Source organism: Lissotriton helveticus, chromosome 8, assembly GCF_964261635.1.
Source record: "Lissotriton helveticus chromosome 8, aLisHel1.1, whole genome shotgun sequence".
Classification (NCBI taxonomy): domain Eukaryota; kingdom Metazoa; phylum Chordata; class Amphibia; order Caudata; family Salamandridae; genus Lissotriton; species Lissotriton helveticus.
The window spans coordinates 1,485,064,067-1,485,084,326 of NC_136069.1; the positions used below are offsets into that span (position 1 = coordinate 1,485,064,067).

Genomic DNA, 20,260 nt, shown 5'->3' on the forward strand with positions numbered 1-20,260 from the left:
TAATCTGCCAAGAAGTTCTCTAGGGGGTATCACTCCATATGAAATCCTTTTTGGAACAAGAATGATTATATCGGATCTTGATCGTCACACTTCAGTGGTAGAACAAAAACCCTTTGCTATCAAAGATCGTTTGGCTTTTTTACAGGCCTTAAATGAAATAATCAAAAGCCAAAGTAACGTGTTCCTGAAGAAACTGAATATATCTCATGCATAGGGAACATGAAAGTAAAGATGTTGCCTGGTATACAGAACAACTGCAGGATTTTTCTGCAACTCCTAAATGTCAAGTAATAGGACCGTTTTAATTCGAAGCCTACCAGACAGCCCAGCTGTCTGGTTTTCTAAAGACATGTTGAGGACATTCAGAAAGCTTCCCTGGTAAGGCATTCCGACCATTGCTTACCATTGGCTTTGTGGTTTGTAACTAGGGCTCCCGGTTGTATGGTATTTATTTTATTAACGTTTGCATCTGTATTTATCCATACTTATTTTTTGGCCATTATATTGGTATTTATCCATATTTATTTTGTGTTTTGAGAATGTATGTTGCTGTAAAATGCTATATTTTCACGTTTATTTACACCGCGCACTCATATGTCAAGTTTTAAAGGCGTGATAATCCACAAAGTGCTTCAAACCACCTGCACTGTGTCCACAGGCACTCAAAAACAACGTTGTCTGAAAGTGCAAGGACATGAATCTCTCCATGCTGGTGGGAGCACTGTTACAAATACCTGAAGGTATTAATCCAAATAATGTATGAAATAAAGTAAGCTTATGTCCAAAAGTTTATACAAGCATGAATAGTTTTTATTCATGTGATGCATTTATCGTCTTGTGCAATCCAATATGGTTAATTTTCACCAATGGTAAGCATTTAACATTCAGCAGAAAATCCACTGCATTTCGGGTCGTACTTCGACCCTTCGTCAGGGGTCATGTCTTATAGCTAAAAAAGAACGGAAAGAGGAGGCCTGTCTGTATAGGTTGTTTTAAGTGAAAGTAGTGTCCAGTGCATAAAAACAAAAAGTAAACATGCATAAGTGCATGAAATACTCCGTACCGGAGGTCAGATGATGAAAACGAAGTAAAGGAAAAAATTAAATAACCGGGAATGTGAAAAGATTTTCGGTGCTACTAGTTTCTGCCGTGAAAGATCAAGTGGAGAAGTTAAAACGTGACGGAAACAACATGTGTTTCTGTTCAGTGGTTGCGGTCATATTAGTGTCTTACAAGCCGGTTGGAGACATCAGGTTGAAAAACGACAAAATGTAATCATGCTGTATCGGATTACAACTCTAATCTGTGACTCTGAAGTGCAAAATAAACACGCATGCTAAAAACGAATGCCATAAATTCTAGTAGTGAAACACTTACGAAAGAACGCTCCAGTTAATTGCTTCTATCGTTCATGGCTTTGTTTGTTTTAGGGTTTTCAGTTTCTGTGCGTCCGTCCCAAGGAGCAACGCCTTTTCACACTACCTCTCCTAGTATTCAATCAATCAATCAATCAATCAATCAATCAATCGATCAGGTGTTTGTTAAGTGCGACCACTCACCCGTAAGGGTCTCAAGGCGCTGGGGGGTAGGGAGGGTGTCGCAGGTTCCAGTCCATCAAGGAGGGGGTCTGTCGAAGAGCCAGGTTTTGAGATTTCTTGCGAAGATGGGGAGCAATGTTATCAATCTGAGGTGAAGCAGAAGGTCGTTCCAGATTCTGAAGGAGAAGGAGCGGCCTCCCGATCTGGTCTTTCTGGTGCAGGGGACCACAGCGTAGGAGAGTTGGGCTGTTCGTAGGGTCCTTTGGGGTGCATGGAATTTGAGTCGGCTATTCAGGTATGCTGGTCCGGTGTCGTGGAGGGCCTTGTGAGCATGGGTTAGCATCTTGAAGGTGACTCTAGCTTCGATGGGAAGCCATGGAGTGTGCGCAGGTGCTGGGAGATGTGGCAGTGTCTTGGCAGGTTAAGGGGACCAGTCTTGCGGTGGCATTTTGGATGTTCTGTAGCGGGTGAGGTTTTTGTTTATTCCAGCATAGAGTGTGTTGCCGTAGTCAAGCCTGCTGGTGACCAGGGTGTTAGTGACGGTCTTTCTGTGCTTGAGAGGGATCCATTTGAAGGTCTTATGTAGGAGGCGGAGGGTGTGGAAGCAGGAGGACGAGACTGATTTGATCAGGTGGTCCATTTTGAGCTCTGAGTCCAGGATGATTCCCAGGTTGAGTGCGTGGTTCGTGGGGATGGGCAGGCTTCCGACGGCGGGGGGCCACCAGGTGTTGTTCCAGGCATTGAGGTTTGGGCCCATGATGAGTACTTCAGTTTTGTTGGTGTTTAGTTGTCGGCAGCTGTTTTTCATACATTTAGCGACGGCTTGCATGCCTTCTCGAAAGTTGTGTCTGGCAGTGTTGGATTCGTTGGATAGGGAGAGGATGAGTTGGGTGTCGTCTGCGTATGACACAATGTTGAGTCCGTAGGTTCTGACGATGGGTGTCGGCGGCTTTGTAGACTTTGAAGAGTGTAAGGCTGAGGGAGGACCCCTGGGGGACTCCGCAGGTGGTAGGTGTAGGGTCTGAGAGGAAAGGGGGGGCGGTGGGGGAGTCCAACCCGCTGCGTTCTGCCAGAGAGGACGGAGCGGATCCAGTCAAGGGCCTTGTCTAGGATCCCTGCATCATGGAGTCTGCATATTATGGTGCGGTGAGAGACTGTGTCGAACGCCGCTGAGAGGTTAAGGAGGATGAGGGCTGCTGTTTCTCCTTTGTCCAGTAAGGTACGGATATCTTCTGTTGAGGCGAGGAGGGCGGTTTCCATACTGTTCTTTTTTCTGAAGCAGATTGGGAGGAGTCGAGGGTATTGTGCTCTTCGATGAATGTGGCGAGTTGGCTGTTGATGGCTTTCTCAATGACTTTCGCTGGGAACGGGAGCAGGGAGCTGGGTCTGTAGTTTTTTAGGTCGGTGGGGTCCGCTGAGGGTTTCTTCAGGAGGGGGTTGATCTTAGCGTGTTTCCAGTCGTTCGGGAACAAGGCGGTTGCCAGGGAGCGGTTGATGGTGTGGCAGAGCATGGGTGTGATGGTGTCGTCGGCTCTGTTGAAAATGTGGTAGGGACAGTTGTCCGTGGGGGCCCCGGAGTGGATTGACTTCATTGTCTTCAGTGTGTCTTCGGTGGTGAGGGCTGTCCAGTTGTTGATCGCTGGCTTCAGGATGTCGGGTGGTTGGTGAGGGTTCAGTGTGTTGGTTGTCTTTGTCGAAGTTGTCATAGATGCTCTTGATTTTGTGGTGGAAAAATGTGCGTAGTTTGTCGCAGAGGTCTAGTATTCTTCCACTAGTGCTCCTTTCTGTAAAAAGGCCTGTACATCTTGTTCTTATCTTGTCAAATTTGCTGTGCATTCAGAGACAGAGGTCAAATGTCTGGCTGCAACTTCCGAGGGAGCTGGGCGTTTACTTTTCTTTCTCTGCCTTCAAAGTGACAGGATTTATGTGACAATCTTGCTGGATACTGGAGGTAGAGGACGACAATTAAATGAACTGTGTAAGTATTTTGAAATACATCAGAATTAGCAAAGCATAAATAAAGTACATTTTTTGTTAATTCTGAAGAGTGTTGGACAAAAATACTTAAATATGATCAAAACAAAACAATCAATACGCTAGGTGATTGTTTGTGCACTGTATAATTTGATTAGTAAAACTGTATGCGTGTGCACATGTAATGGTTATTTCAATTGAAAATATGTTGTCTGTAATGGCAGTGTGCTACCACACCATGTATACTCAACTCTACGCAACTCCACTCTTCAGCACTCTACGCCCCTGCAATCTACTCTATCCCACTCCACACCGGGCCACTGCACGCTGCCCCACTGCACTCTACTCTGCGCCACTGCACTCTTCTCTGCCCCACTGCACTCTACGCCTCTCTACTCTACTCTCCATCACTCTATTGTATGCCAATGAACGCTGCACCACTCTACCCTACTTCCGTCTAGACGACTCTACTCTGCACAACTCTACTCCATGCCATTATGCACTCTACGCCACTCTACTCCATGCCGTTCTGCAGTCAACACCCCTCTACTCCATGCCATTCTGCACTCAACGCCCCTATACTAAATGGCATTCAGCACTCTACTCCATGCCAGTCTTCACTCTACGCCGCACTACGCCAATCTACTCTACGCCTATCCACTCTACTCTACTGCAGTCTGCACCACTGTAGTCTGCATCACTGTAGCCTGCGTCACTGTAGCCTGCGTCACTGTAGCCTGCGCCTCATTACTCTATACCACTGAACTCTACCCCACTTTACACCACTGCACTCTGCAAAGCTATACTCTGTAACACTACACCCTCTGTTACTGAACTCTATGCCACCTTACTCGGCACTACTGCACTCTACACTAATGCACTCTACACCACTGCGTACTGCAGTACTCCATTCTACTCTACTCTGCACCACTCTATGCCACTGTATTCTGCACCACCCTAATTTAATGCACCACTTTGCACCACTGCACTCTACCATGCACCACTCTAATCTATGACACGCATTGTATGCCTCTGAATTCTATGCTGCTGCATTCTAAACCACTGCAATCAACGCCACTACACTCTGCAAGACTCTACGCCAATGAACTCTACACCAGTCCACTCTATGTCACGCCACTATATGCCACTGCACTCTATGCCACTGCACTCTACGCCACTGCACCCTACGCCACTGCACCCTACGCCACTGAACTCTAAGGCACCCTACACCACTGCATCCTATGACATTCTACTCTGCAACACTACACTCTAAGCCACTTAACTCTATTCCACTCTAACTTGCACTACTGCATTCTGTGCCAATGCAGTCTACGCCACTCTGCTCTGTATCACTCCACTCTATGCCACTGCACTCTGCAGCACTCCACTTTACAACACTGCACTTTATACCCCTTCACTCTACAACACTGTACTCTCCTATGCACCACTGTACTGTACTCTACACCACTACTCTTTGCACTACTGCACTCTACACCACCGCACTCTACTATTCAATACTATAATCTATGCCACTGCATTCTACGATGCAGCATTGTACGTTGCTAAATTCTATGCTGCTGCACTCGTCACCACTGCACTCTACACCACTATACTCCGCAGCACTCTACTCCAATGCACTCTTTATCATTCAACTCTACGGCACTCCACTGTAGGCCGCTATATGACTTCACTCTATGCCACCCCAATACATGACACACTATGCCATTCAACTATACGACACTACACACCCCTCTCCTCTATGCCACTAACTTTTAGCCATGCTAAACAGCAGCCATGGTGGTGTACAACATGGCTAAAACACATTGGCAAAGCCAATAACTCTTGTATACATGAGACCTATACTTGTTTAAATAAAGTTACTATTTAAGAGTGTAAGGAAGTGGAGAATTTGCTTGAATCACTTGCGTACTGTATGGCATAACGCGCTTCAATGCCTCATAAAGGGTGCTAAGCGCTATATAAATGCAATACCAATTAAAATCTATGAATATCTATGGGGGAATTACAGTGTTGGGCTTTGGGAGAAAGAGGTCATAGTCTTAATGTGAGACATGAATGAGCTCCGACATAGTCCAATCAATCTGAACTACAAAGATAAACTGGTTTCTCAAAAGAATCGTTGGTTCACCCTTAATACGAACCGTGAAGGAGCTCCGACAAGATACAAATGCTCTAACTCAAAGTAAATTGGTTTCTGTGAGGACAGAAAGGCTTATCCTTAGTAGCATGGGTCAAGCAGTGAGACCTTCCCTAAAGAAAATACACATGAAAGAAAAACAGTAGTATTTACAATAAATAAATCAGAGCAGAACAATGGCACATGTAGTTAAAAAAAAGTTACAACACTAAAACCAAAATTGGCTTCATTACAATCTACCCTTCGAACAATCCTTAAAAGAATACAAACGTACTCCTTTGAGTTCATGCTGAAACCTATTCCAACGCTGCCTTACGGGAGAGAGGCGTTCCCAGGGAAATTGGGCGTTTTCCTTAACAGCTCACAAAGTGCAGTATTTTTAGAGTGACGGGTATAAATTATGCAGCCACGAAGTCTGTTGTTTTATTGAGACCACAGGTTTTTTACGGAGATAAATAGAAATAATTGGCTAAATTCTAGTCTCCCACTCCTAAACATTTGTATTCTCTGTTTATTAATGATGTGCTTAAATTATATGGCAATAGAAAAGTACATTGACTATCATGTTATGCTCACTATAAAAGGTGCTGTAATTTATAGTCGAGTGTAAAACGCCTGTTTTAAAGCTATCGAAAGTGCATTCTAAACATCATATTTTTTTAGCAAAACTGTGCTCAACCAGCTCCTTTACACGAATTGATTGAGAAGCTGCTATTTGCCGATTTGTTAACATAATATGGCTAACATATTGTGATGACTCTTCTTTTAATCTTTTTTATGGCACTTGCCACTTTAATGGACTTTATTGTCTAAATAAAGTATTTTTACTGATTGAATAGAAAAGTTACAAGGTAAATAAAAGGGCCTCATGGGAACGTGTTTGCTAAAGATGCTCAATATCAAGAGGAAATTTTTTTTTTAAAAAAGAGCTTACATCCTTTTGACTGTGAAATAGGCCCATTGCGTGCCGATAAACAAGTGAGCAATGTTGGTTTGAGGTCGGTGGCTGGTTCTGTGGAAAGTTTTAACCTTCAAATCTTGGATCTTCTTGGATGTCGGAAATCTTCAGCTGCAAAATCCTGTTGTTAATTACTGGCCATAAAACCACAAGGAGAGTCAGGATGAATCCCACCCACTGAAGCCAGACGCTCCAGCAAAAAAGCTCAGCGTTGGAAAAACAATTGAAGTAACCAGGGGTCTTTTTGAGGGGGTGGGCGGGGTTGGCATCACAAGTTGTTCTGGACCTGCTGAAGTTTGCACACAGTGCCAGGAAAGGCTGCTATGTTAAAAACTTCAATTACTTCAGTGAGAATTTTTCTGTATTCTAGACCATTTCTTCCAATTGCAGTGGCGACACAACTTTGTTCACACAAGAATTGTTAATTTCCAATTGGTCCACAGTAAATTCTTCTAGACAGATCACAGCTTCCTTCATCTCAGGACCTTCGGCACTCACCAGCCAATGGACCCCAGATCTACAGGAGCAGGCTGCTTTCACAGGCAGGACCATGGACGACATTAGCCCTGCGGGACAGGAGGAGACTGGTGGTAGGAGTACTGGAGCAAAATGTTAGAAGCAATTTTTAAAGATGCAGCTCACAAAAGCTTTGTACAATACTCTGGCAAGCAGGCCAGTATTGTACAGTCCGCCAAGAAGGTAAAGACATCTTTCACATTACAATCAGGCTGATACAACCGATGCAGTGGGTTAAGCATGATGTTTTAAGTCGTAAAGTAACCAGTCTTTGGTGAGATCTCTAGTCACTAATAACAAGCATTGGCATAGCCAATAGGTCTCGCCTTTGGGATCTTATAAGTGTTTAGCAAGAGCTTTGCCAATGTTTTTAAGCTATGTTGTAGAGCAGCATCGCAGCATGTTGAAAAGTTATAATAAAAAAGTGTTATTAGTATTTTTGTTACCTTATATATAGCCAAAATGACATTATGTACAACTGAACGACCCTATCAAAAAAATAATTAACATAAAAAAATGTCTTCTAGTTTTTTAGTCTTTGCAATGCTGGCATCTTCTTCCTTCCTGTTTTAATGCTTGTTTGTTATTCTTTTTTTTGTTATGGGGGATGGACATTAACAATGGGAGGGTGGAGGTTGGGAAATATTACCTGAATTACAACACGAGCAGCGGATGGAAACTCTGGGAGAATCAAGAGGTGCCACATTCCGAGGTGGTGCTGAGATAGTAGAGTGCTGGTACAGAGGTAATACTGAGGTGGTGGTGTGTTGGTGCGGAGGTGATGTGCTGATGCTGATGTGGTGATGATGCTGAGGTGGTGCTGCGCTGATGCTGTGCTGGTGCCGAGTTGCTGCGGAGGAAGTCCCACTTTGGTACTGATGTGGGGCTGTGCTGGGGGTGGTGCACGGATGGAGGTGGTGCTGTGGTGATGCAGAGTCTGTGATACACTGCTGGTGGAGTGCTGATGCTGAGGTGGTGCTGCACCAATGCTGAGGTGGTGCTGCACTGATGCTGAGGTGAAGCTGCGCTGATGCTGAGGTGGTGCTGCACCAATGCGGAGGTGGTGCTGCACCGATGCGGAGGTGGTGCTGCGCCCATGCTGAAGTGGTGCTGCGCCCATGCTGAGGTTGTGCTGCGCCCATGCTGAGGTTGTGCTGCGCCCATGCTGAGATGGTGCTGTGCCCATGCTAAGGTGGTGCTGTGCCCATGCTAAGGTGGTGCTGAGTGAGCATGAGGTGGTGCTGAGTGATGCAGAAGTGGTGCTGTGCTGGTGTTCAGGTGGCACAGAGTGATGCTGAGTTGGTGCTGTGCTGGTGCCAAGGTTATGCTGCATTCGTGCGGAGGTGGTGCTGAGCTGGTGCTGTAGTGGGGCTTTGGGAGTGCTGAGGTGGTGTTGAGTGATGCAGATCAGATTTTGCACGTGTGCGGAGGAGGTGTTAAGTGATGCTGTGGTGATGCACTGGTGAAGAGATGGTGCAACATTACTTGAGGCGGTGCTCAGGTGCTGCTGAGTGATGCTCAGGTGGTGCTGAAGTGGTGCTGTGTGACGCTGACTGGTGCTGAAGTTGTGCAGCGCTGATGCTCAGGTGGTGCTGCGGTTCTGCTGAGTGATACTTTGGTGGTGCTTAGGTGGTGCTGACTGATGCAGTTTATGTACTGAGTTGATGCTGAGTGGTTTCTTGTTTGACCAAATAAACGTCAGGAAAAATGTTATTACACCGCTCCGAAGCTGCAAACGCTATATAAAGGCCATAGTGCAACGCACAGCATAAAATAAAGCTTTTGGGTTGACACTGAAAAGCACAGTGTGCATCGAAGATAGACATCAGGACTTAAATAACACCACGCTGAAAGTATAAGTGTTTCTGGAAGGCAAGCTGTACTAAACACAGGAAGACGCTCAGACCTCAGTGTAACCAAAAGCATCTGTTGGGAGGTCACTGGGAACTCTCAAAGCGTCCCTGAGCCCGAACGCCTTCAGCAAGCCAGCATCACCCAACACGTCATTGAAGGCGCAGAGACACACCCCACCGATGAAGTCGCTCTGACATCACTGTATTATGTTTTCATTCAGAGTACATTTGCATTTCCAAACTCCCAGGCAGATGCAATTTCCATCACAAGACGGTTTCCCTAACATATGTTCCAAATTGAAAAAGGACAAACATATCGGAACTGCTACTTCACTGCACGGGGTGGGGTGGACATCATCTGCCGGTCAGATGTATCAACAAAATCCTTCAACATCTGTGGCAGGGGAGAGCTGTTAATAGTGCAGCAGGTGCGTGGCATCAGAGCCGCCAAAGGGAGGGTGGGTCACACTGCAACCAAATCAGTGGCGTAAAGCAATGATGACCCACCCCCCCACCAACCCCTCTAACACACACACTGCAGAATATGATGAGGGCTCTAATTCTCCTATGTCGCATGACCTTCATTAACTGAATGGCAATGCCCCCTAAAGTGTTGGAGGCCCTGGCAAACCAAAATAAGGACACACCGGATAACAGTGCTCCGAGGAGTACCTCAGAAGAGAGGGAGGCCCCCTCCCGCTTTTTAAAGCAACTGAGATTCAGTTCAGCTATAAGTAGGTATTTGACATAGCAGCACTGACCGCAAGTTGAATGACTCTAGCTCAAACCATTGTTGTATCGCTGCATAACTCAAGGGTACGCATTCTGTCGAGCTAAGGATATAACACGGTTTCCACAAACATGAAGTCAAACATGTAGGCAAGACTCTGGGTGGACGCCCAGACCCACGAGCTAGGTTAGCGGCCTGCAGTTTTAAGGCGATGTAAACCACAGGCGCTTGTTACCACAACCCACACATGTTTATTTAGTCTTCCCTGCACGGATGACGAGAACAGCATTGTGTGGCAAAGATACTTCTGTGTACTTTCTAAAAAACATATAGCTTTTAAACACAATAAACTGTATTTGCATCTATTTATCACATTTCACGCGCGACAGTCCAGCTTGTTTATAGTCAGGATAATCACTGCACCTACTTGGGTACTCTCTGAAAGACAGTCCAACAGCCAAGGATGCTTCGTGAAGGATGCGCTGCACCCATGATTCCACCCGGTATGGGTAACCGTGACTCCTGGAACCACTAACGCAGTAGCGTCTCAGTCGTCCGCAAAGAGCTTAAGCGCTTCGTCAATAGTCTTTAAGCGCTCTCCAACTCACTACATGTATACTGGTGTCATAGCTAACCACTACGAGCACCCGTGACAAAGGGGTGGAGGGTGAGCAGATTAACTCCCTATCATGCAGCAGGTGGTAAAGCAGAGGTTGAGAAACCATTTAAACCTGCACTGGCAAATTCAGCCGTTTTTTTTCATTAAAGGCATTAGGAAACTTTTTAGTTTTGATAATTATTGGTGTAAAAAATAGCCAAAATCAAACACCAGCATAATGAATTATGGAAAAGCATGCATCACCAATCAAGTGCCCGCAAAGGTCGTAACATGGCAGCCATTGTGACCTGATCGTACTTAGATACATGCAAATGCATATTACAGTGGCCTTTTTATTTAATTTACTAATCCAGCTTAATCGTTGCCCCCCTCCCCCCAACCCCACCAAAAAAAAAGTGTGCAAAAGCGCATTTAAAAGATGGAGGGGCCTAGTAGCCATTCTAAAAAGTAAAACAAAAATTACATGAAAAAAACGAAATGAGATAAGAGGGCAGATGAGAAACAGAGGAGACGGGATAGAAGGTCAATAGAACGTTGCAGATAGGGAGCAGTGAGGGACGAGAAAGAAATGGAGGAGCCATGGGGGTCTTAAAAAAAGCTAAGCAGAACAGGTAAGGGTGGGGCTGGAATGAATGAACTTGGGGCAGTACAGAGAGCAAGGGAAAGGGATGCTAAGGGAACGCAGCACACAAAAGTGAGGCTGTGGGCTGAAAGCAAAAGAAAACAAACGTGCGCGCCTTGCGGTAAAAGGAAAACAAACACGTGCGCCTCGCACTGCCGAGGAGAGGAGGAGGCAGCAGGAGGAGGGGAGAGAGGAGGGGGCTTGCGCCTGATTCCCTTGTGGGAGCGAGCAGGAAGCATCTGTAAGCGCGCTCCCACAAGGGAATTGCCAAACGTGCACACGTTGCTATTCAAAGCAATGCAATGTTTTGGGGGCCAAAAGTGAATCGATTTCAAAAGGTCTTTTTCCTATGCAGGGCATGTGCGCTGCGTAGGCGAGAGCTAAAAACATTTGTGGGCTTCCCACTGTCAGTTTTAACAGCAAAATGGTGCCCTTCCTTTCCTACGTACATGCTCTGTGGTATATAACAGTTCCACAGAACTATGCTCCAGAAGTCGAAAATGGTGACTTCCTCTCTCATCTCAGCTGTGGAAAACGCTACCAAGCATCCTAACTCCACCCTGGCCATCCCTGCTCCCACCACTGAGCATCAAAAGGAAATGCCATCATTGGTGCATGCTGGAGCACATGGCTCCAATTGGTCTGCTGGGTCTCGTTTCAGATTGGCAAATGGACTTTAGATTTACTCAGTCACAGATGTCAATTTTAGCATACTGTAAGGGTTTCCTCCCTCCATACTTAGGGGGCTCATTAGGATGACGGGCGGACTTTGTCCGTCCGCCATCCTGTCGGAATTCGGGACCACCCGCCATAAGGGCGGGTGTCCCGTAGGGGGTATTAGGATGTGCCCGCCACAGTGGCGGGCACATCCTGCATTTTTAGCATTGTGGCGGGCGGTGCTCTCTGCACCGCCCGCCATAATGCTAAAAATGCATTGATGCATTTGGATAAACAAAGCGGCAGGCACTGCGCGGTGCCTGCCGCTTTTTTATGCAAATGAAGGGGGGTACCACAGGTACCCCCCGTGTGCACCCCCACCTCTCCTTCACTCTGGGGGCCCGCAGGTGGCCCCCAGAGTGAAGACCGCATGCCTTTGGAGTGGAAAACAAGCTTGCTCAGGCCAATCGCAGAGAAGCGCTGGGATTGGCAGCGGGGAGTCTGGGAGCCTTAGTACGCACACACCAGGTAGGTGAAGATCAGCAGATAAGTAATTTTCTTTTTTTGTTTATTTTGTCATATGTTTGATCCCTCATTCCATCCCCATCCTCCGCCCAGCCACTCTGCCGTGAGACCAGCTGCTCCTGCCTCTAAATTGTGAACCTGGCTTTGATAGTACTTTGTAAACAAAATCCACTAACTGATTAACATATAACATTTTGTATAGCAGGAGAGGTCTTCCTGCAGAGGATGCTAGGAAAACAAGCAATCTAAAATTGCATGTGGTTTAAGAGCTACTTGAGATACTCATACTTTCTGAAACAATGCAGGGGTCCTGCAAACAGACAGTTGCCTCACCTGAGATAGAGAAAAGGATGGTGAACTAGAAACAAAATCACCTATTTTTTTATCCTTTTAAACAGAGCAAGTGAGTCGTGGTCTGTAAAGCAGGCTGCAGCCACGGATGAGTTCAAAATACCAGATGAGCTTTGCAAACAACTGAGTGCGCGGGCGGCACTCCAAAAATGGATTCAACCATAATACAGATGCCCTGCAGCCACCATTTTCATTTCGGAAAGTGCATCTGTAAACTAACTGGCGTGATGCACTGCTAACCCTAGCCATAGTAAAAAAAAGCAGCAAATAACGTTGGTGCTGGTAAGGTAGGGGCTTACATTTCATAAAGAACATGTCAGGACCTCATTTCCTAAACTTTTGAACACATCTAATACAACTATGGAGGAGTGAGAACTTCCATTGATCATAGAAGGAGATGCATAATTTTCCTATGTGAGAAGTCTGCAGATGAATGCAGATAGTAACATGGTACCAGGTCAGCTGTTCCAGTCAGAGATCCATCAATCACGAGAAGTTGGATTCCCTCTTAGTTGGGGGTGAATATTCATACCCTGTGATTCACTCCAACATTGCAGAATAGTGTATCACTTTCTTTTCTTGCATGCGTCCTCACACAGGCTGGATCAAGTCGCTTGTGATGAAGTAGGACACACGGGATGGTGGTCATACTGGAATCACTGCACTGTGGACCTTTGGTTGCGATGCACTCTCCATGCATTTTCTGTCATACAGCTGCTCTGGTGCATCTACATGGCTGTGTGTCTTTTGACTGCTGGTGAGGCTTTCCAATCAGGTTTGGAAATTAGGTGTGCCTCACACTCGCTGCTGCAGGAGTTGCTGTTTTGGCCCGGCGTGGCCTTGTTGGTGGCAGGAGCAAACCCTGCTTCCCGCATTGCTACATCTGCTTTTGGCTTTAACCTTTTAATGCACAGCATAGAAGATAGCAAACAAGCTGTACAAAATTGTGATAATGATGTCGAATACATTTTAGAAATATTTAAGCATTAAAATTAGGTATGCTCCTGATCAGCAGTTATCACGTGTAAGTACATCCTGGTGTTTTCTTCTCTTCTCTACTAATGGGTATTGGTTCTGTCCATCACAATGTCGAATAGCCGGATATAATGATTAAATGAAAAGTGAGCATCTGCCAGTTGCAATACTTTAATATAATTGTCAATGCCAATATCTTGCCATGTGTGGATTATTTAATTAGTGATATCAGTACCAAATGGTTTTATCCACATTCTACAATCAACATTGATAAAATTCGATCTTTAAGTCAGTAAAAACTTTAGTTGTTTTTAGATTTACCTCTGGTTCGCCTTGCGCTGAAAAAGCATTGTAGGGTGGCACCATATTCGTAACATTCTCATATCCCTGAGGCGGTGGCTCGAATAAGGAGGTATTAAAGATCTATAAAAAATAAAGAAATGCAAGCTTAAATTATCTGCACGATGTAAAATATTTATCCGCTGCACATAATAGAAAACAGTCGAATGCTTGTAGAAATAACAGCCGTTCAATGTAGCTCTTCAGTGCTCACAATAAAAACTATAAGCAGGAACAAACATGGATGGATAATCCAAAAGGTCAGAGTTCGAAGCTTGTATTTTGCTCATTCTTCACAAACTGGAAATGGCATTTGCATCACGGGCATTGCTAAATCTGCTTTTGGCTTTAACCTTTTAATGCACAGCAATAGAAGATAGCAAACAATCTGTACAAAACTGTGATAATGATGTCGAATACATTTTAGAACTATGTAAGCATTAAAATTAGGTATGCTCCTGAGCAGCAGTTATCACGTGTAAGTACTTGCCATTTAAACGCATGCCATTTCAACGCAAGCAGAACAACGCTTGCCTTAGCCACACATATGCGTGGTTGGGGCAGTCAGCGCTCTAGTTGCAGAGCTGATGGGCAGGGAGAGGAACAGGAAGGCTCGGGACAGGAAGGACCGGGACGCGGTTTGGTAAATAGGGCTGGGGGTGGGGGACAGGGTCGTTTTTAGGGTGGTGGGTCGCTTTAAGTGTTCAGGGCGGGGGGCTGGGGTTGGGCTAGATTTTAGAGCTGGGGCTGAGTTTTTAGGGATCAGGGTGAAAGGGCAGTTTTCAGGGCTGGGGACCAGTTTTAGGTCTCACAGCAGGGAGGCTGGGGAAAGGTAGCTTTTTGGGCAGGGCTGGGTTTTATGGCTCAGGGTAGGGGGCTGGGGTACTTTTTAGGTCTCGCCTGTCGATGCGCATGCGCATCGAGCTTGCGAGCCTATTGCGGCTTAAACAACTTTTAACTAAGAAGCAAGGAATCGTGGCGATTCCTTGCAGTGCCCGTGACTTTTAAGCTCAATGCGCATGTGCATTGAGCTTAAAAGCGCGTGCACAGCCGCAATCGCCGTCAGCCGCATTCCTCCGACACCTTTTGAAGTGAAGCTTAGCTTCACTTCAAAGGCCCGGCTTCTTAACACCCACATGCCGCTCTCCCCGCTCCGCCCCCTCCCCTGCCCGCCTTGTGCATTTCTCCTACACCCCCTCCCCACAGCAATGCCCTCCGTCTCCTGATCTTCACTCATAAATATATATTGCAGACTCTCATGCTCTGAGCGGGTACTGCCTCCTCCTGCCTTTGCCCTGTGGTTTTGTTTTCCTTTTCCCCGTGTTCCTCCAGTCCTTTGTTCTTTCCCCACCTCTCTGTAGTGTTTTTACCATTCAGCTTTACCCAGCTCCACATCCGCATGATTCTCTGCTCTGCTCTCATTTCTGTACTGCCAACACGCCAAGCGCAGGCTCGGGGCTTTGCCTGTCAAGCGCCTGGGGTTCGTGCCTTCGATTAGGTTCCAATTTGGAAATGTCACACTTTTTTCTGCAAATGTTTTATTTAAACGCCACTATGATTTGTGTCTATGTTGTTGTTTTTAATGGAATCGGTGCTCTTAGCCAATTGTTGGCAAAGTTTGGGCTAGCTTAACTCGTGCCCTTTTTGTGTAGCACCAGCAGACTCCTTAATGGTAAACAGAAGTCACTCAGCCCCATGTGCCTAATGAGATGTTTGTCCCCATTCTGCAGGAGGCCGACGAGCTCACTGGGTCTCTTACTCGGGTGTGTAAATGGATCTCACAGCTGAGCAAAGCACGAGTGTCCACACACCCAACCCAGCGCCAGTAAGCGAGTCTCTTATGCCACCTCAGGAAGCTCAATTATGTCCAACAAGTCACATATTGTCTCAAAGTAAACGCATTTGCAGGTACAAAAGTACATTGATTCATTAGACCAGTGCCTAATTTGAGCCGGTGGTTTCTGATGGAGCTACCGGCACTCCTTTTTTGCGCTAGACCTTACCCCCAGTCAGCTTTCCAATTAACAGGGGCGCTTCCTGCCTTTGTAAAACTGCCGAAGAACAGCTTAATAGCTTTGGCCGAGCCTTCTGCCTGCCTCCTGCCTTGAAGGCAATCTGCTTCTCCGCCCCCCTGGCAGCCAAACGCTCTTCAAAGGCTTTGCTCCACGCCCCCCGCCTGCAAAACTCTCCATACTTCTCCTGTCCAGCCTGTGCCTTCTCTCCCTACCCTTAACCCTGCCCCCACCACCTCTCGATATTGCTGCTTGTTTTTCGTGCGTTCTTTCTATGTTCTGTTTTATCTCTGTCTTTGCCGACCTTTTTTCCTCTCCTCCATCTTTTATTCTTTCTTCTCATCCACCCTCCTCTCTTTTCACTGTTTCCTGCATTGTCCGCCCATATTTGCTCCTATTACCCGTTCTCTACTTCTGTTCTTTTTCTTGTCTGCTCTCTCCATATACAGAATTCATTATTCTCTTATTGTCTCGGTTGTTCCTTCTGCAGTCTTTCCTTATCTCAACCCATCTTTCGTTGCTTTAAAGTTCCTCCCCGTTTCATGCTCTGTCTGCTCCTAAGTATAGCGCCGCGAGGGGAAGCAGTGTGCTCTATTTCAGTGTATACAGTACACTCACTCTTTCCCTCAATTCCCTGGCTCCCTCACCCCTCCTCAACTCCCCGGACTCCCCCCCCCACCCCCCCGCTCTTCAGACCCCCCCTCCCGCACTGCTGTAATTACTGCTTTGATGAGCTCCGTGCCCCTCCAGAACACACAGCGAGAGCCGCCTCCGGCTCTCGTTAACACCCCTCGGTGAGACAGACAGGAGCCGAGGCTGCAGCACAGACTCAAGGGCAGGGACAGGGGAGAGTGCACGCAGCTGGAGTCAGACGAGCTGCACCACCCCACAGCGGGGGGCTCCTGTATCAGCATCCACAGACCTCCCAGCAATCACCATCCACAGACCTCCCCAGCCATCACCATCCACAGACCCTCCCAGCCATCACCATCCACAGACCCTTCCAGCCATCACCATCCACAGACCCTCCCAGCCATCACCATCCACAGACCCTCCCAGCCATCACCATCCACAGACCGCCCAGCCATCACCATCCACAGACCGCCCAGCCATCACCATCCACAGACCCTCCCAGCCATCACCATCCACAGACCCTCCCAGCCATCACCATCCACAGACCCTCCCAGCCATCACCATCCACAGACCCTCCCAGCCATCACCATCCACAGACCCTCCCAGCCATCACCATCCACAGACCCTCCCAGCCATCACCATCCACAGACCTCCCAGCAATCACCAGCAATCACCATCCACAGACCTCCCAGGTTCGTTCTTTCTATGTTCTGTTTTATCTCTGTCTTTGCCGACCTTTTTTCCTCTCCTCCATCTTTTATTCTTTCTTCTCATCCACCCTCCTCTCTTTTCACTGTTTCCTGCATTGTCCGCCCATATTTGCTCCTATTACCCGTTCTCTACTTCTGTTCTTTTTCTTGTCCGCTCTCTCCATATACAGAATTCATTATTCTCTTATTGTCTCGGTTGTTCCTTCTGCAGTCTTTCCTTATCTCAACCCATCTTTCGTTGCTTTAAAGTTCCTCCCCGTTTCATGCTCTGTCTGCTCCTAAGTATAGCGCCGCGAGGGGAAGCAGTGTGCTCTATTTCAGTGTATACAGTACACTCACTCTTTCCCTCAATTCCCTGGCTCCCTCACCCCTCCTCAACTCCCCGGACCCCCCCCCCCCCCCACCCCCCCGCTCTTCAGACCCCCCCCTCCCGCACTGCTGTAATTACTGCTTTGATGAGCTCCGTGCCCCTCCAGAACACACAGCGAGAGCCGCCTCCGGCTCTCGTTAACACCCCTCGGTGAGACAGACAGGAGCCGAGGCTGCAGCACAGACTCAAGGGCAGGGACAGGGGAGAGTGCACGCAGCTGGAGTCAGACGAGCTGCACCACCCCACAGCGGGGGGCTCCTGTATCAGCATCCACAGACCTCCCAGCAATCACCATCCACAGACCTCCCCAGCCATCACCATCCACAGACCCTCCCAGCCATCACCATCCACAGACCCTTCCAGCCATCACCATCCACAGACCCTCCCAGCCATCACCATCCACAGACCCTCCCAGCCATCACCATCCACAGACCGCCCAGCCATCACCATCCACAGACCGCCCAGCCATCACCATCCACAGACCCTCCCAGCCATCACCATCCACAGACCCTCCCAGCCATCACCATCCACAGACCCTCCCAGCCATCACCATCCACAGACCCTCCCAGCCATCACCATCCACAGACCCTCCCAGCCATCACCATCCACAGACCTCCCAGCAATCACCAGCAATCACCATCCACAGACCTCCCAGGTTCGTTCTTTCTATGTTCTGTTTTATCTCTGTCTTTGCCGACCTTTTTTCCTCTCCTCCATCTTTTATTCTTTCTTCTCATCCACCCTCCTCTCTTTTCACTGTTTCCTGCATTGTCCGCCCATATTTGCTCCTATTACCCGTTCTCTACTTCTGTTCTTTTTCTTGTCCGCTCTCTCCATATACAGAATTAATTATTCTCTTATTGTCTCGGTTGTTCCTTCTGCAGTCTTTCCTTATCTCAACCCATCTTTCGTTGCTTTAAAGTTCCTCCCCGTTTCATGCTCTGTCTGCTCCTAAGTATAGCGCCGCGAGGGGAAGCAGTGTGCTCTATTTCAGTGTATACAGTACACTCACTCTTTCCCTCAATTCCCTGGCTCCCTCACCCCTCCTCAACTCCCCGGACCCCCCCCACCCCCCCGCTCTTCAGACCCCCCCCCTCCCGCACTGCTGTAATTACTGCTTTGATGAGCTCCGTGCCCCTCCCCCCTCTCCATTTACTTACACAAATCTCGCAGATACCCCAAGCAGCAGTGCCCGCACTACCAATCCTTCTGTTATGCCACATCTCTCAGCTTACAGATTCGCACTTTCTTTTCCTCTCAACGTTTCTGCCTCTTTCACTCTCTCTTCCAACTCTCTCCCCCCTCTCCATTTACTTACACAAATCTCGCAGATACCCCAAGCAGCAGTGCCCGCACTACCAATCCTTCTGTTATGCCACATCTCTCAGCTTACAGATTCGCACTTTCTTTTCCTCTCAACGATTCTGCCTCTTTCACTCTCTCTTACAACTCTCTCCCCCCTCTCCATTCACTTACACAAATCTCGCAGATACCCCAAGCAGCAGTGCCCGCACTACCAATCCTTCACACACGCAACGCCACTCACACACGCAACGCCACTCACACACGCTACGCCACTCACATACGCAACGCCACTCACACACGCAACGCCACTCACACACGCAACGCCATCCACGCAACGCCACTCATCCACAGAAACGCCACTCATCCACGCAACGCCACTCATCCACGCAACGCCACTCATCCACGCAACGCCACTCATCCACGCAACGCCACTCATCCACGCAACGCCACTCATCCACGCAACGCCACTCATCCACGCAACGCCACTCATCCACGCAACGCCACTCATCCACGCAACGCCACTCATCCACGCAACGCCACTCATCCACGCAACGCCACTCATCCACGCAACGCCACTCATCCAGGCAACGCCACTCATCCACGCAACGCCACTCATCCACGCAACGCCACTCATCCACGCAACGCCACTCTTCCATTTGCAAAAAGAAAAATGTCTAACTATTCTATTGCGAGACCTATTGCATTTCCAATGCTTGTTTAAGAATGGGGTGGGTTTTAGGACTCGGGGCATGGGGGCTGGGTTGTGATCTTTACCACGCAAATACCTTTGCCAATCGTGCCTTTTCAGCCAAATTCACTGTAAAGGCATGCGTGGTAAAGATACGGTCATTATAAAGTCCACGTTGTTAAGTCTTGCGTGGTTTAGGGATTCGTCATTCCGTCATACAACCATTACAAACAGATCAATTTGCAATCAGTACCACAGTAAATGTGAAGTAACCCTTCCTTATGGTATCAGGATAATGGAAGTCACCAATGAGTTTTGTGATCATGTAGAAGGAAAAGGTCAAAGGTAGAGTACTGTCACATGCTTAGAGAGCTAAACTACAACACACAATATACATTTTATGTACGATAGGAGATAGTGATGACCAAAAGATTTCAACACCATCAATCAATATTTATTATGAAGGAAATGGCTAGCTTTAGACTACCCACAGCCTCTAGCTGCAATTGTGAGTAAGATATATATTCCTAAAAGGGCTTCAATGTAAATGGTGTAAATTATGGAGACAAATGCACATATCCCTATTAAGTATCATCTCAGAGGATGGATGGTTCTCCACCTGCTTATCAGAATTCAGGGCCGGAGGCCTCCGGGTCTGTATCTGGATGGATGCGTGTTCCTGGGTGTGTCTTTGCGTGACGCTGATGGGGAACTGGCATTGCAGCGA

The 20,260-nt window shown here is 47.4% G+C and overlaps 1 protein-coding gene across 3 annotated transcripts in view; it reads right to left on the bottom strand.

The window, feature by feature from the left end:
* LOC144773424 (N-acetylated-alpha-linked acidic dipeptidase 2-like) overlaps positions 1 to 20,260 on the bottom strand; it is a 776,499-nt gene that overhangs the window by 286,374 nt on the left and 469,865 nt on the right. For all 3 annotated transcript variants that reach the window (XM_078658418.1, XM_078658416.1, XM_078658417.1), the window contains exon 6: positions 13,798 to 13,899. In XM_078658418.1, the coding sequence (XP_078514544.1) occupies positions 13,798 to 13,899 (102 nt within the window). The remainder of the gene's footprint in view (positions 1 to 13,797; positions 13,900 to 20,260) is intronic.